The sequence below is a fragment of the Dermacentor albipictus genome, chromosome 8 (assembly GCF_038994185.2).
Source record: "Dermacentor albipictus isolate Rhodes 1998 colony chromosome 8, USDA_Dalb.pri_finalv2, whole genome shotgun sequence".
NCBI classification, from domain to species: Eukaryota; Metazoa; Arthropoda; class Arachnida; order Ixodida; family Ixodidae; genus Dermacentor; species Dermacentor albipictus.
Window position 1 is genome coordinate 89626550 of NC_091828.1, and position 13293 is coordinate 89639842.

At 44.6% G+C, this 13293-nt stretch overlaps 1 protein-coding gene across 1 annotated transcript; it reads left to right on the forward strand.

The window, feature by feature from the left end:
• Window positions 1–5793: 5793 nt before the first annotated feature.
• Window positions 5794–7514, forward strand: LOC135918239 (uncharacterized). Its single transcript, XM_065451912.1, has 2 exons — window positions 5794–5872; window positions 6784–7514. The coding sequence occupies exons 1-2, from the start codon at window positions 5794–5796 to the stop codon at window positions 7512–7514; spliced, it is 810 nt and encodes a 269-aa protein (XP_065307984.1).
• Window positions 7515–13293: the final 5779 nt, after the last annotated feature.

The following is a 13293-nucleotide window of genomic DNA, read 5'->3' on the forward strand; positions in this document are numbered from 1 at the left end:
TCCCGCTCGCGGGCAACGAGGCGGCCCACGCCACGGCTCGAGGTCTCACACGCCGAGCCGCCGCAGATTACGTATTGCCGACGTTGTTTCTTTCATGGTTCTAACCACTTTTAACGCTCTCCGATTTGGTGGCGAGCGCTTACCAAGCGTGTTGTGTGTCTGGGTCGCTTGCGACGCGTGGTACAGTCAGCAAAAAGTCTCGTAATGGTGCGCGAACCGCTTAAAAGAACCCATGCCACCGTGGAGCAGCGACATGTCTGGTGCGCTGCATGGCCGCTGCAAGGAGCCGCATTGCTACGTGACAGCGGTAAAAGTTCTTCGCTTGCTTGCAAGTGCTGAGCATCGCTCTTGTTGCGACTGCTGTAACGAATGGTGAAGACAGCAATAACGGTGACCTAATAAGCAATGCTTCTGGTTGAATCGTTTATTTGCTGGTTTGCGTGTGTCGTATATTGCACAGTCAATTCATTATCATGCTTACGATACTCAGTTTTATTGAAGCGAACTATTTGCTCGCTTCATAAAAATAGCTTCTTTTGTACCTTTATTAGACACCGTGTTGGTTATTTTAAAGCCAGAGTGTATGTTGCACTTTTGTGCGCACGCGCGGCATTAGGCCTAAGTTAAGTGCAGTAATTCTGTTTGTAATCAATTGATATCGCGTTTTTACTGTTAAACTGTCGTATTCTTGCGCTATTGTTCATTGTACTGGAGTGGAGTACGATTTGACTTTGGAATTGAATTACATTAATTAGTTTTATATCATTATTATATTTCCAATAATTATTCTTGAATTTTTAATATTACCGAAATTTCATTGATAGAGCATACTCACATTTTGCCTGTTTAAATATATGTATTGCGGTAATATTTTATCTGTTTGTGGTTTATTCATGCCTCTTACATGTTGATAGCTGTTTGCAGTGCGACTCATACAAGTAAATAAAAGATTGTAAGATAACTATTCTGTCTCAGTAAGCTCCACTGCCCAGCAAGGAGATTTGAGAATTAGCAACTGACATGCTGCCCGCAATATGACATGACTGTGCTCTCAACAGGGCTGAGATCGTCTTCCTTATGATAGTGTAATATGTATTTGTATATATACATACGGCACACGAACCACCAACATTTATGCCTACTTGCATCATTACTGGTGCTATTCTACATATAGATGTGTGCTCCCACGCAGCGCTAATCGAGAAGATTTTTACGTTATGGCTTCTTGGCCTTGAAGATAAAAAAAAGAAAAGGAAATGCATTTTTAGTTCTGAAAGAAAACGTTGAATTACCTTATTTCTTAGATGCAAACAAAGTAATCATTACATTTTCTATAAAGATTTTCTGCCAGCTTCTCTTCTCACAGCTGCAAGACACATCAATTCCACAATGAGGGTTGTGCTGCCTCATGCCTCCATAAATTTTGTTTTGATACAGGCAATGTTACATGCAGAAATGCATAGTAATACTGAAATGTCCCACCTTTCCAGATGTGCGTTCCACTTGTGCAAAATATGTTTAATAAACATCTCCCTATAATGTGATGACGGCATCATACTGTTTGCAGAAAGCTTTCTTTCAACATGGACCACAGCAAAGAAATATGTTGCTCGTCCAACCTTTATACAGTGCATTCACCTCTACAAAACGAAAGCAGCAGACGTATTTCACCAACTATTCGCTGCTTTGCACGTTTAATCTTCAAATTACCAAGTATATGTGCCAGCTTATTTAAAAAGCTACAACTTTTATGATGCATCGTGCATTCTATACTAATTGCTGCAAGCTGCCCAATGTAAATGACCTGGCTGAAGAATAGCAAGGTGGGAAAGGTAATTTATACGCTGTGATCTGTACTGTCTTTGAATACTAAGACTGGAGAATTTGAACTGAAATGCTGATGGCTGCTGAACAAGATTATAAAAATCGCCACAAAATTTCCGCAACAATCGTTAGCAGGAACATTACCAATAATTGACTGATTATCGATAGATAACCAATTGTGGTTAGCGGCAGAGCTCTTCAATTAGCACCCCATATTCGGTTGCTGGAAGTATTCTGCCGCAGAATGTTCTCAAGAACAGATACATCAAACATGCCATAAAATGTATCCCTGTTCCAGTTGAGATGTTTATGTACAGAATGTTGCTGCACAGCGTGCAGAAACAATATTTAAAACAGCAACGCACTTCATGACAGATGCTGACGTTTCAATTTCTGGAAACTCCTGTTAGGCACAAGCTATGGCAAATTAGCATGCTTTCAGCACTGGCTGCCTTCAATATGCTAGGACACGTCCCCTAAATCAATGGAAAAACCTGAATATTAAATTTTGTCCCTCAATGACTGTATTGTCTATCGCGCAAATTCTCATTTCTGTCGCCGCGATGAGGCTTTCACATCAATAAAAATTCATTTTGTCTTAAGACCTGCATATTTATTAATTTTGGACCGGGTCATGTCCCAGAATCCTGGAAATAGCCCCTTCGGCTATTCTTGTGAACTTTTTTATTGGGATATTTTGTAATGGCATAGAGAATGGCACGTCTTCACAAGCGCGCGTCTTTCTGCCCCTGCCCGTGAAATTTGTACATGGCTGTTTCGGCCGTCCTCTGAACTTCCCTGCAGGTCACTAACGTAACTTATTGAGCAACGGTTTCAAAAAATGGTACCTTATTGAGCAACAGTTTCAAAAAATGTTATTTCAGAAGATCAGCAAGAAGTTCAAGAACTTTTCGTTACCTACGTCGAAGGGATACTTTTTTCTGACAACATACGCTTTTACGGCCCTTTGTAGTATTTACGACTATGTGCCTTAAATGCCTATGTATCTTTAGGAGAGTATCCTGCTGGCGTTGCTATCTGAAATTTGTTGAAATCTGGCTGACCTTTTGAAATAGGATTTTCGGAAAGTAAAGTGCTCGGTGAATTAGGCTAGTGTATTGCGGTGAAGTTTGACGGATCGCCAGAGAATCATTTGTTCTGTATTTGTGGGCATGCATAGAATGACGCGAGGGTGAAGAGTTGCAAAACTGTGTGCTTATAGAAAACGTTACAATACCAAAAGGCTGCGTTTACCTATAATAAAGGTTACTATATGCCTTTTATTTCAGTGGTGCACGAAATTGTGATAATATGCGCCTGTATTAAACGTTGCTTGAGTAAAGGTTACGATGTGCCCGATGGGCACATCGGCACGCCGATGTGCCCATCGGCACGCCGATGTCGGCGTGCCGATGTCGGTGTGCCGATGCCGGTGTGCCGGTGTGCCGATGTGCCGGTGCCGGTGTGCCGGTGTGCCGGTGTGCCGATGTCGGCGTGCCGATTCGGCACGCCGAAATCGGCGTGCCGAATCGGCGTGCCGACATCGGCGTGCCGACATCAGCACGCCGATAAAGGGGCACATCGGCACGCCGATGTGCCCCTTTATTAGTGGTTACATGAGCATAAGTTCCTATGTATTTCTTTTCTTTTTAAATGTTCACTAATTTGTGAGAATGTGCCTGTTTATTAAACATTACCGTCTTAAGAGTTTGCGCTGACGAATTGCCAGTAGTGCTTGAAGCCGCGTTGCGATTAGCAGGTAGGCGTGGCTCACGAGGAGAGTCGACTTCACAAACGGTATCAGTATCTGCGCCGTATAGGTATCATTTTTTTGTTGATGATAAGCTTGTAAAAATATGCGCACTCGAAAGGGTTGGCCGCTAGATTTCCGCATTCTATTTTTTTCGTGAGAAGCGCTTGATCTGCAAAAGTATTCGCCCACAGAGATGCCAGCTGTTTTCAGCTTAGCTTTCTGAAAGAGAACAAACACTTTAGCTGGGGGTGTCTTTAGTTGCTCAAAGGAACCCAGCCTGTGCGCTCTGTCGATCATACCGTCGGTATCGGTCAATCTGAGAAGGCGCGACGGCAGATCTTCAACGCAGTTTTAGGACTGTGCCTACACCTCGTTAGCGCTGTCAGATACTCCGTAAAGTGAAAAATTAACCCTTCGGGACCGATGTTCCAACTCGTCAAGCATTGAGCTAAGTGCGGCACCTTCAGTTGTAGCTGCTTCATGAACAAGGCGGGTAACTTGAGCTGGGGCCGATGCATTGTCAATAGAATCTATAGATTAGAAAGTTACCAATATTTTTGTAAGATCTCTGACTCTTTGCGTAAGTGCCTCTTCGGTTTTCCTCAATCTCGAGGAATTACTCCATAACTTCCATATGACGCTTGTCAAACTCATTTGACAAGGCACTAACGGCATCAAGCAGTTCCTAGTGCAACTCACTTGGGTCAGGATGAGGCGGTCCACGATTTCGTTTTTAACATGAGAAGTTTAACAACAAATATACAGTCGTTCGAGATATCGCAGACATCACTTGGGCACGTGAGAAGCAAAATACAACTGTTGCTTGAACGTTTACAATAACTAGACGGGGCTGCAGCAACCAGCATATGAAAGCAAAAGGGGAGTTTGAGCAACAACACTGTCACTGCTGCACCGTGCCCACTGAAGACAGAAAGCAGATGCAAGACCTTTAAATCCCGGAGGCAAAGTGCTGTCGGGGGCAGTGATGACGCCGTGCTTGACCGTGAAGCGAAAGTGGTGCCAGGGCAAAGCTCATTGAACCTTTCGTAATGTCTCGCTGTCACCTAGCGAATCGGGAGCGGTGATGATAACGGCAACTGGGTCAATGCAGAATTTAAGCATAGGCATAGGCTTTAAGCATAGGCGCGCATATAGCCGCCCGAAGAATAACGTGAAGAACTGCATATCAAACCAGAAGGGTATCTTGAGCAACAATGTAGTAGCTGCTCTCATATGCCTGCTCTCAAAAGATAGGTAGGACAATCGGCAAAATAGGAATCGGAGAGCGTTCGCGGCACCCACCGCATGTTTCAAACGGGCCGCTCATGGGATCTATCCGTAGACCCATCTGCGGCAAGTCCAGCCGTGCACGGCGAAAGCAAAAAAGAAAAAAAAAGCCCCAGAAAGCTCCCTTTCCCGCATCGCACGCAGTGGCGGTGGCGTTGCATTAGCGTCTCTACAAGGTCTGAATGAAGCCTACCGTGCCACATTGTGCGGACATTAAATAAATAAAAAAATTTGCAGTTACGCCCGAAAGGCGAAGCACCGATTGCTATAGTAAATTAGTAGATAGCTGTACGAAGAAAGGATAGTAGCTTTATCGTCCGTATTGATTTGCAGGCATTTGCCGACTAATCAAATTAGCAATTGTAGAATGTGTAAGCGTGACTCAACGAGGACGTAGAAACAAACAGACACACGGAGACAGAGAAGTTTTGTGTGTCTGCTTCTTTCTACGTCCTTGTTCAGTCGCACTTACACATTCTATCATGAATTTACACCAAATAGCTCGACAACTTTTAACTAAATTAACCAGCACGGTGTCACAAGCACACAGGTAAACATGAACACACATAGCTCGATGACAGCGGCAACTCTCCCTGAAGACGCTGGAGTTGGGAAACACGACAGCAGTCGCGAGCCAATTGTCCTCCGTGCATCTCCAGCTTCAATGCGTAAGAAACGCCGAAACCAACATGCTTATGAAGCTACCGGCACTACGCGCACTCTGCAAACATCGCAGATCGATTACAAAGACGGCGCCGAATACAATAACACAAGAAGAAGGGGGCACGAGACAAGCACGTCCCCTTCTTCTTGTGTTGTTGTATTCGACGCCGTCTTTGTGATCATACTTAACCAACACGCCCACCAACACATGCTCAGTCACAGATCGCTTTGAAGATGAGGCCCGCGCGGGCACTCACTTTCGCCGCATGGCGTCTGCTACAGCGCCTACGGTTCGCGACCTCGCAATCTCGCCCGCCGCCGAGCACCCCGACGGCATAGCGGCAGGCGAGAAGAACACCACTCTCCCTCGCCGGACCCGCCTGCCTCAAGCGCGACAGGAAAATCCTCTCTCGCGAACGCGAAATTGAACCGCGTTGGCCGCTCCGCCTCAAAGGCATTGACTCTCACATACAGCATACAGCGCGCGACGACGCTCCTATTTTCCTTGGGCTTTATAAAGAACATCAAGGCGACGGCGACGGTAGACTTGCAACAACAGTGTCTATATAATTGCTATAGCAATAAAACTCTTGTTTCGTCTCATTATGCACTCACACAAAGCTTCGGTGTCTATATATGACACCGAAGTGGGCAAGGTGGCAGCAGTACGAGCATTATGCTTACCCGCTGCCTATTTCTTACGCAGATCGCCTTCCTCGCTTGTTGCCACTTCGAATGAGCTGCGGTCATCTCTCCTGACGTCACAGCTCTCGTGCACTCGCCATCATCGTCAAGATCCCTGGGTGATTCCGCTGGCAGCTGTACGAACTGTCCTATCTCCCTTCCGGATGACTCTCTTGATCTGACCGCCACCACACGTGCCCGGAGCCCTGGCATAGCTGGCACACTGAACCGTCCACTCACAATCAAGCCCAGTCCCATGACGTCAACGATCATGCCTATAAATTCCCAGCCGGATCCTTCCTTCTTCAGTGGGCAAGGTGGCAGCAGTACGAGCATCATGCTTACCCGCTGCCTATTTCTTACGCAGGTATGTTACTTTCAGAATGCCCGCTGCATTCGCTCTGATGACCGATTCTTACTGCTGCTCCCTTGCCCACACCATTCTCGCAGATGCTTTGCTTATATTTCTTTGTACTCGCAGCTCGCTGTTTGTATTAGTAGATTGTTACAGAGTGGTGACATTGAAAGCAATCCTGGTCCTCGCTCCCAAAAAAATGCGAGCCTTTCACAAGGTTTTGACGATCAACCATCGGTGTCTGAAATGCTCGCTGAGCTTTTGAACGGGCAGAAAAGATTAGCTGAGGATATCGCCGAAATTAAAAACTTTCAACAATCTGTTAATACACGTTTTGAGACTATCGAATCGCGTTTGGCCGCTCTGGAGTCCTCGTCACATAAGCCTGCCGTCCCAAGCGACAGCCTTAACAGTGAACTCACACGTTTAACAAACGAAATTCACAACCTTTCAACTAAAAATGATGAATTAGAAAACCGCGCTCGAAGGAACAATTTAATCTTACATGGTCTGCCAGAATCCTCCGATGAAGGTAATGAACGCCTATCCTCAGACATTGCGAAATGGTTTGAGGATAAACTTAACATGAGCTGTCCTCAAATAGAAAGATGCCATCGTCTTGGAAGGCCTTCACGTGACCGTCCGCGACCCGTGATTATGAAACTTCTGGACTATCGGGAGAAAGTTTCGGTATTAAAAAGTGGTCACAAGCTAAAGGAAACCGATTACCGTATTTCGGAAGATTTTTCACTACGTGTCCGGAATACCCGCAAGAAACTTTGGGAAGCGTCTGAGAGTTTTAGGAACAACGGGTGCACGGTCCGCATACGGTTTGACCATATATTTATTGATAAAGTTCGCTATAACTGGAACAGCGCTTCTAATACATTAGAGAAAGTACATCGTAATACAGCACTAAATAGCGTTGCACCTGCCTCTCCGCCTTGACTCCTTCGTCGCAAAACCAATGACCTCCGTGTATTAAATATTAACGCAAGAAGCCTTATCAATAAATTTTCCGACTTCATCTGTCTAGTAACTGCTCATTCCCCCCATATTATAGGCATTACGGAAACATGGCTACATGACGGCATATTCGACTCCGAAGTTGCGTTAAGTGAATACACATTGGTAAGAGTTGACAGACCAAATGGTAGAGGTGGCGGTGTCGCCCTCTATATACAGTCCCACCTGAAGTTTTCAGTCCTTGAAACCCCATGTGAAATTGAATTTCTTTTGTGCAAGATTCATTTGGAAAGGTCATCCGCGCTAATTGGAGTGTTTTACCGACCTCCGGGCTCTTGTGGTGATCAGTTCACTTTTCTTAGCAACATTCTGCATAATTTGAAATCATCAAATATAATACTTATGGGACATTTTAATGCACCAGGCATTCACTGGCCCTCTCTCACCATTACCAGCGGCGACGTGTCACTGTCAAGAAAATTACTGCGCCTTTCCCTATCACTCGGTCTTAGACAGATTGACCACGAGAACACCAGGGAAACGGCTGTCCTAGATTTAGTTTTTCTTAGCTCAAGTCTTTTCGAGGGTGTCTTCCAGTGCTGCGTTACTGACGGGATTTCTGACCACAAAGCCGCACTGTTCTCGGTTTGCTGTATTGTTCCCAAACCGCGGATTGAGTACTGCACTTTTCGTGATTTTAGCCGCGCCGATGATGCTGCAATTACCGACACACTTAGCGAATCGTTTGAAAACTTTCATGAATTATCTTTGAACAATGATATCAATGTTGCCGTACGGTTTTTTGAGAATATTGTTGAAACCTGTATTAACCAATTTGTTCCCCTGAAAACAAAAAAGAAAAATATTAATTCACCGTGGATGACAAGAGGACTACTGCATTTATCACGTCGTGTTTCGCGATTGCGCAAATCTAAAAGAAATGGTAATCCCGACAAAATTACTGAGTTCAATGATGCCAAGAAGGAACTGCGCCAGAAACTAACATCTGCCAAGGGTTTCTACTATGCTGTTACTTTGCCAAAATTTATGAAAACAAACCCTCGTATGTTCGGGAAATCGATAATGCCAAGTAACAGCACAACTAACAGTTTAGTTGTCCAGGACGTGGCAGTTTCAGATTCACTCGCGATTGCTTCCGCTTTTAACACGTATTTTCATTCCGTGTTCACACAGGATAACTCTTCACTTCCACCTTTTAGCTGTGACTCATACCCTCCTATTGAAGACATCGTCGTCTCTAGCTCAGGTGTTCTGAACATGATCCTCCATTTAGATACTAAAAAGAGCTGCGGCCCAGATGACATACCCAATTCTTTCCTCGTTCGCTACTCCCTTTGGACAAGCAGATACCTCTCCGTTATCTTCCGTAAATCATTATCAACCTCCACTGTTCCCCAATCCTGGAAGCTAGCTATGGTCATTCCGATATACAAATCCGGTAACGCTCAACTTCTGCAGAACTACAGACCCATTTCATTAACTGCCCACTCATGCAAGTTACTCGAACATATAATTTTTAAACACATCACGGAATTTCTTGAAAGCCACAATATCCTATCCAATTACCAACATGGTTTCCGTCGCGGATATAGCACCACTACCCAACTGATCGAATTCACGCACGATATTTGTCAGTCATTAGATTTAGGCGGACAGATTGACGGCATTTTTGTTGACTTATCCAAGGCTTTCGACACCGTCCCACACCCAAAACTCCTCTACAAGCTTAACTCCATTCTAAATAACCCTTCTCTGGTGGGTTGGATACATAGCTTCCTAATCCAGCGTTCTCAGTCTGTGCAATTTAACGGCTCTATTTCCTCTCCTGTTAGTGCTTCATCCGGCGTCCCACAAGGTTCCGTTTTAGGCCCGCTTCTTTTCTTATTATATATTAATGACTTGCCGCAGTGCGTGTCCGTTAGTATTCGTCTTTACGCTGATGATTGCGTCCTCTATCATAGTATTAACACACCAATGGATCATGATTTACTTAATGACTCCTTAGCAAAATTTTGTAGGTGGTGTAAGGAATGGCAAATGAACATTAATTTCTCTAAAACTGTTTCCATGTCCTTCTCCAGACGCCCATCTCCATCACTTTTCACGTACACTTTCCATGGTCAAGATTTAAAAAGAGTAACCGAATTTAAATACCTTGGTCTTCATTTCTCCCATGACATGTCATGGTCGAAACACATTGACATCATATGTAACAAAGCTTTTAGACGTCTCGGTTACCTCCATCGTTCACTGCGTAAGGCTCCAAAGGACACCAAACTGATGACGTATAAAACACTTATCCGACCTATTCTTGATTATGGCTGCATCATATGGAATCCTCATAAGAAATCCGATATTAAAAAGTTAGAATCAGTCCAAAAGAAATCAGTGCGCTTCATTTTTCGCAACTATAGCCGAGATTTTTCCCCTTCATCCCATTATACAGCTACAGGTCTTACAGTTCTTTCATCTCGCCGCCGCTTAGAATGCATGAAATTTTTACACACGATTATTCATTCTGAGCGCCTTGATACACTAAATAATTATTTGAACTTTAGTCCACCTTCTATCACTAGAAGTTCTCATAATCTCAACCTTATCCCTTTCTTTTGCCGAACGGAGATGTTCAAGCACAGCTTCTTTCCACTGGCCATTGAACTCTGGAATGCACTGCCTGGAAGCATCCGCTCTTTATCTATGCAAGAATTTTTGAAGGCAATTACATATACTTGATATTCATATTTATTTTTGGGCTTGTATCTCGTTTTCTTGCTTTCCTTTTTTTTTCACTACCCACTCCTGCAATAGCCTCACCGAGGCTGCAGTATGTATAAATAAATAAATAAATAAAATAAATAAAATATATGCATTTCAACTTATTGGATCTGCTGCATTTTTTTGTAAATAACTGCCATCTCCTGGTGCAAGGTAACGCTTTAAGACATTTGGTCGGTTCGTCATAGAGAAAAAAAAGTTAGAATAAGTTACCGCCTGCGCCTTCTAGATGACAAACAAAGAAATTACGCGAAAGATTCATCGCGGTAACTGAGTGTGCGTCTGTCATCGTACGGTGGTTACTAGGAGCGTTTCTGCAAGGTCAAACATGTTGTGTCTTGTGATTTAGCACATTTTAAGACACTTTCGCTGTCTAAAAACATAGACCCTGGAAAGTTCCGGTTTTGCTCCCTGACATAACCAGCTAAACGTAGCAAACAAGAAGGGCATTAGCCGCGATATCGGGCAGCAGGAGTGCGCCAAAATCAAAGCCCGCAGATTGTCAACATTTTTCCTCTGAACATAACGAGAATTTAGGAAGTCAAGGTTGTCTAATTTTATACGCAAACTCTTACCTATTACACTTGAGACGTAATGTGCATGTCCTTTGCCTGAAAACTTAGACGCATATTTTCTGCGCAGCGAAAGAACTTAGCAATCCGCTTTCTCTTCCAGCGAGGTAGACTGATAAGGCCCACGACCGGAAGCTTTTTGGGGCAGCGCTATCGCTTCTATTGTTGAGCAAGCGAAACCGTCTTAGATTTCCCTGCTAGAGGGACGCGTTCACACTGAACAACGCGGTGCGTTGCGTTTGATGCACCATTCTGCCCTGCTGGCTCTTGAAACCTTCGAGTACATTCGTTTCATTAGTGCATCCGACTTGCACACTTCTGATGAAGTGTCTCCTCCTGTTTGATGTTCAGATAGCGATGGTAGGTAGGCAAACTAACGTCGTGCGTTACCAAACTAGAAGTAGTCGGTTTCTTTGCCGTGAAGCCGCAAAATCTTGCATTTTTCCGCCCGAAATACTCCGTGTTGCGATGAGATGCCCCCTATTCGACGCTTGAGTTAAAGAAACTTGGGCAGCTCAAGAAGTGCCTTCTCATGCCTGTACTCTCCCTTTTGTACAGAGTATGCCTAATAGTATTTACTGAATGGTAGCCGACGCACTCCCCATGTTAACTGCGTGGGTTTTCAGAGTACCTAGCCGTGAAGAATTCCTAGATAGCTGGCTCCATTCGCAATGCATCCATCAGACCGGATGGTATTGATGTGCTATACGAGATTATCACAAAGAGGTGGACAAAGTCCTCTATCGCTAATATATAAAACGCTAACATTGAGTGTTTTAGTTCGCAATAAGGCAGGTGGTTCGAGTGGTATTGATGTGCTATACGAGATTATCACAAAGAGGTGGAAAAAGTCCTCTATCGCTAATATATGAAATGCGAACATAGAGTGTTTTAGGTAAGCGTCCTTACGGTACACTCCGCTCCGCGTCGCCCCGTTACGCCACAGCGGAGCGGCGGGCGATTTTCACGTTTTAGTTGCACGTTTAGCGTAGCGGAGAGGCCTTTTCGTAGTTGCAGCGCCCTCTGGCGAAATTCAGGGTAATGAAAGAAAATAAAACACCCCATTCATCACTTTTATACAGTAAAACGTATATTGCCGCTAGGTGTCACGAGCCAGCGCTGAAAATGAAGTTGAGACTGGAACGCGCGCTCAGCAAGAGACGTTGCACTGGAGTAGAAGTAGAAGCTGAGGACGCCGGCTCGGACTTATTGCACGCCGTCTTGTACAACTGTCTGCCTCGCCGACGCCAGGCACATCTTACATTGTCTTTTCGTGACAATATATATAACTTATTTGTCCGTGATGTATGTGGACGTGTGCTTCTTATGCGTTACCGGTCCATTTTATCCAGTGGGAAATACAGCGCCGTCTTGGGGAACCACGTGGTAGCTAGCGAGCTTGATTTTTGCGTCCAATAAAATCCTTTCTGACTCCAACATAGCCAAGGTGCTGCGCAGCCCGCTCCGCTCAGGCCGCTTCTAAGCGAACCGTGTTTGTCGTTCCACAAGCCCGCTTGCGGCCAAGCGGAGGGCGCATGCGCATTCGCGCTTCCGCTCCGCTTAGCTTCTGACCGGAGCGTAGAAACGCCAAACTAAGACACTCTAGTACTACGCCTTCCCGTATGTTCATTATTTGTACATGTGCAATATCTGTGAACGTAGTCATATGGACATAGTTACGATCGGTATGTTCTTTCCACGCGCTGACGACGTCACAATCTGTGCACTGCATGGAGACCTACAACACAGCTAGGTCTGCTGCTATACCCCCACGAAAAAGAGAAATAGCGTAACGAATGCCATTTTATACCCTGGTGCTGGGTAGACCAAACTCCGGAAAGAAAAAGAAACAAGAAAGAAATGAAGCCTGCTTCCATGTTAAAACTTTTTGTGCGCAAACAAACAGCGCTCGTCCTTGTGCTGCCCCTATTCTTCGTCCCTATTTGTTTGCGCACAAAAAGCTTTAAGATGAATCTGTTCCAACTAGGCCGACTCGCTGTTATGCTGCTTCCATGGCAACGGTTTGGTTGACGCGCGAGGGTGAAACGCCATCCCGCTTGTTGTCGGCTGTGCGCTCGACGAGCATACGAATTTCTCTGCAGGTGCCAACGGATACCAACACCGCCTGCATTTAATTTTTCAGATTGTCTTCCTCTTTCAGATGGTTTTCGACCCGCTTCTGCTTCTATTTTTTTCTAATTCCCAACATGTGTAACACATCTATGTGAAAAATTTTTGTAGTATTTTTTTATATCTGGTTTTCTTTCGCTATACAACATATATGACCACTAGAACTTCATTAAGATTGGCGAAATTGTGAACAAAGCACCAATACTAAATCCCTCGCTAACATATTTCAGCTCTTTGTTAACATTTGTAATACAGTTCGTTTG

Excerpts from the sequence above, each read along its gene's own strand:
- LOC135918239 (XM_065451912.1), top strand. The coding sequence starts at position 5,794 with ATGGCGTCTGCTACAGCGCCTACGGTTCGCGACCTCGCAATCTCGCCC. Across the intron at positions 5,873-6,783 it reads CCCCGACGGCATAGCGGCAG|GTTTTGACGATCAACCATCG; the intron begins GCGAGAAGAACA and ends GCCTTTCACAAG.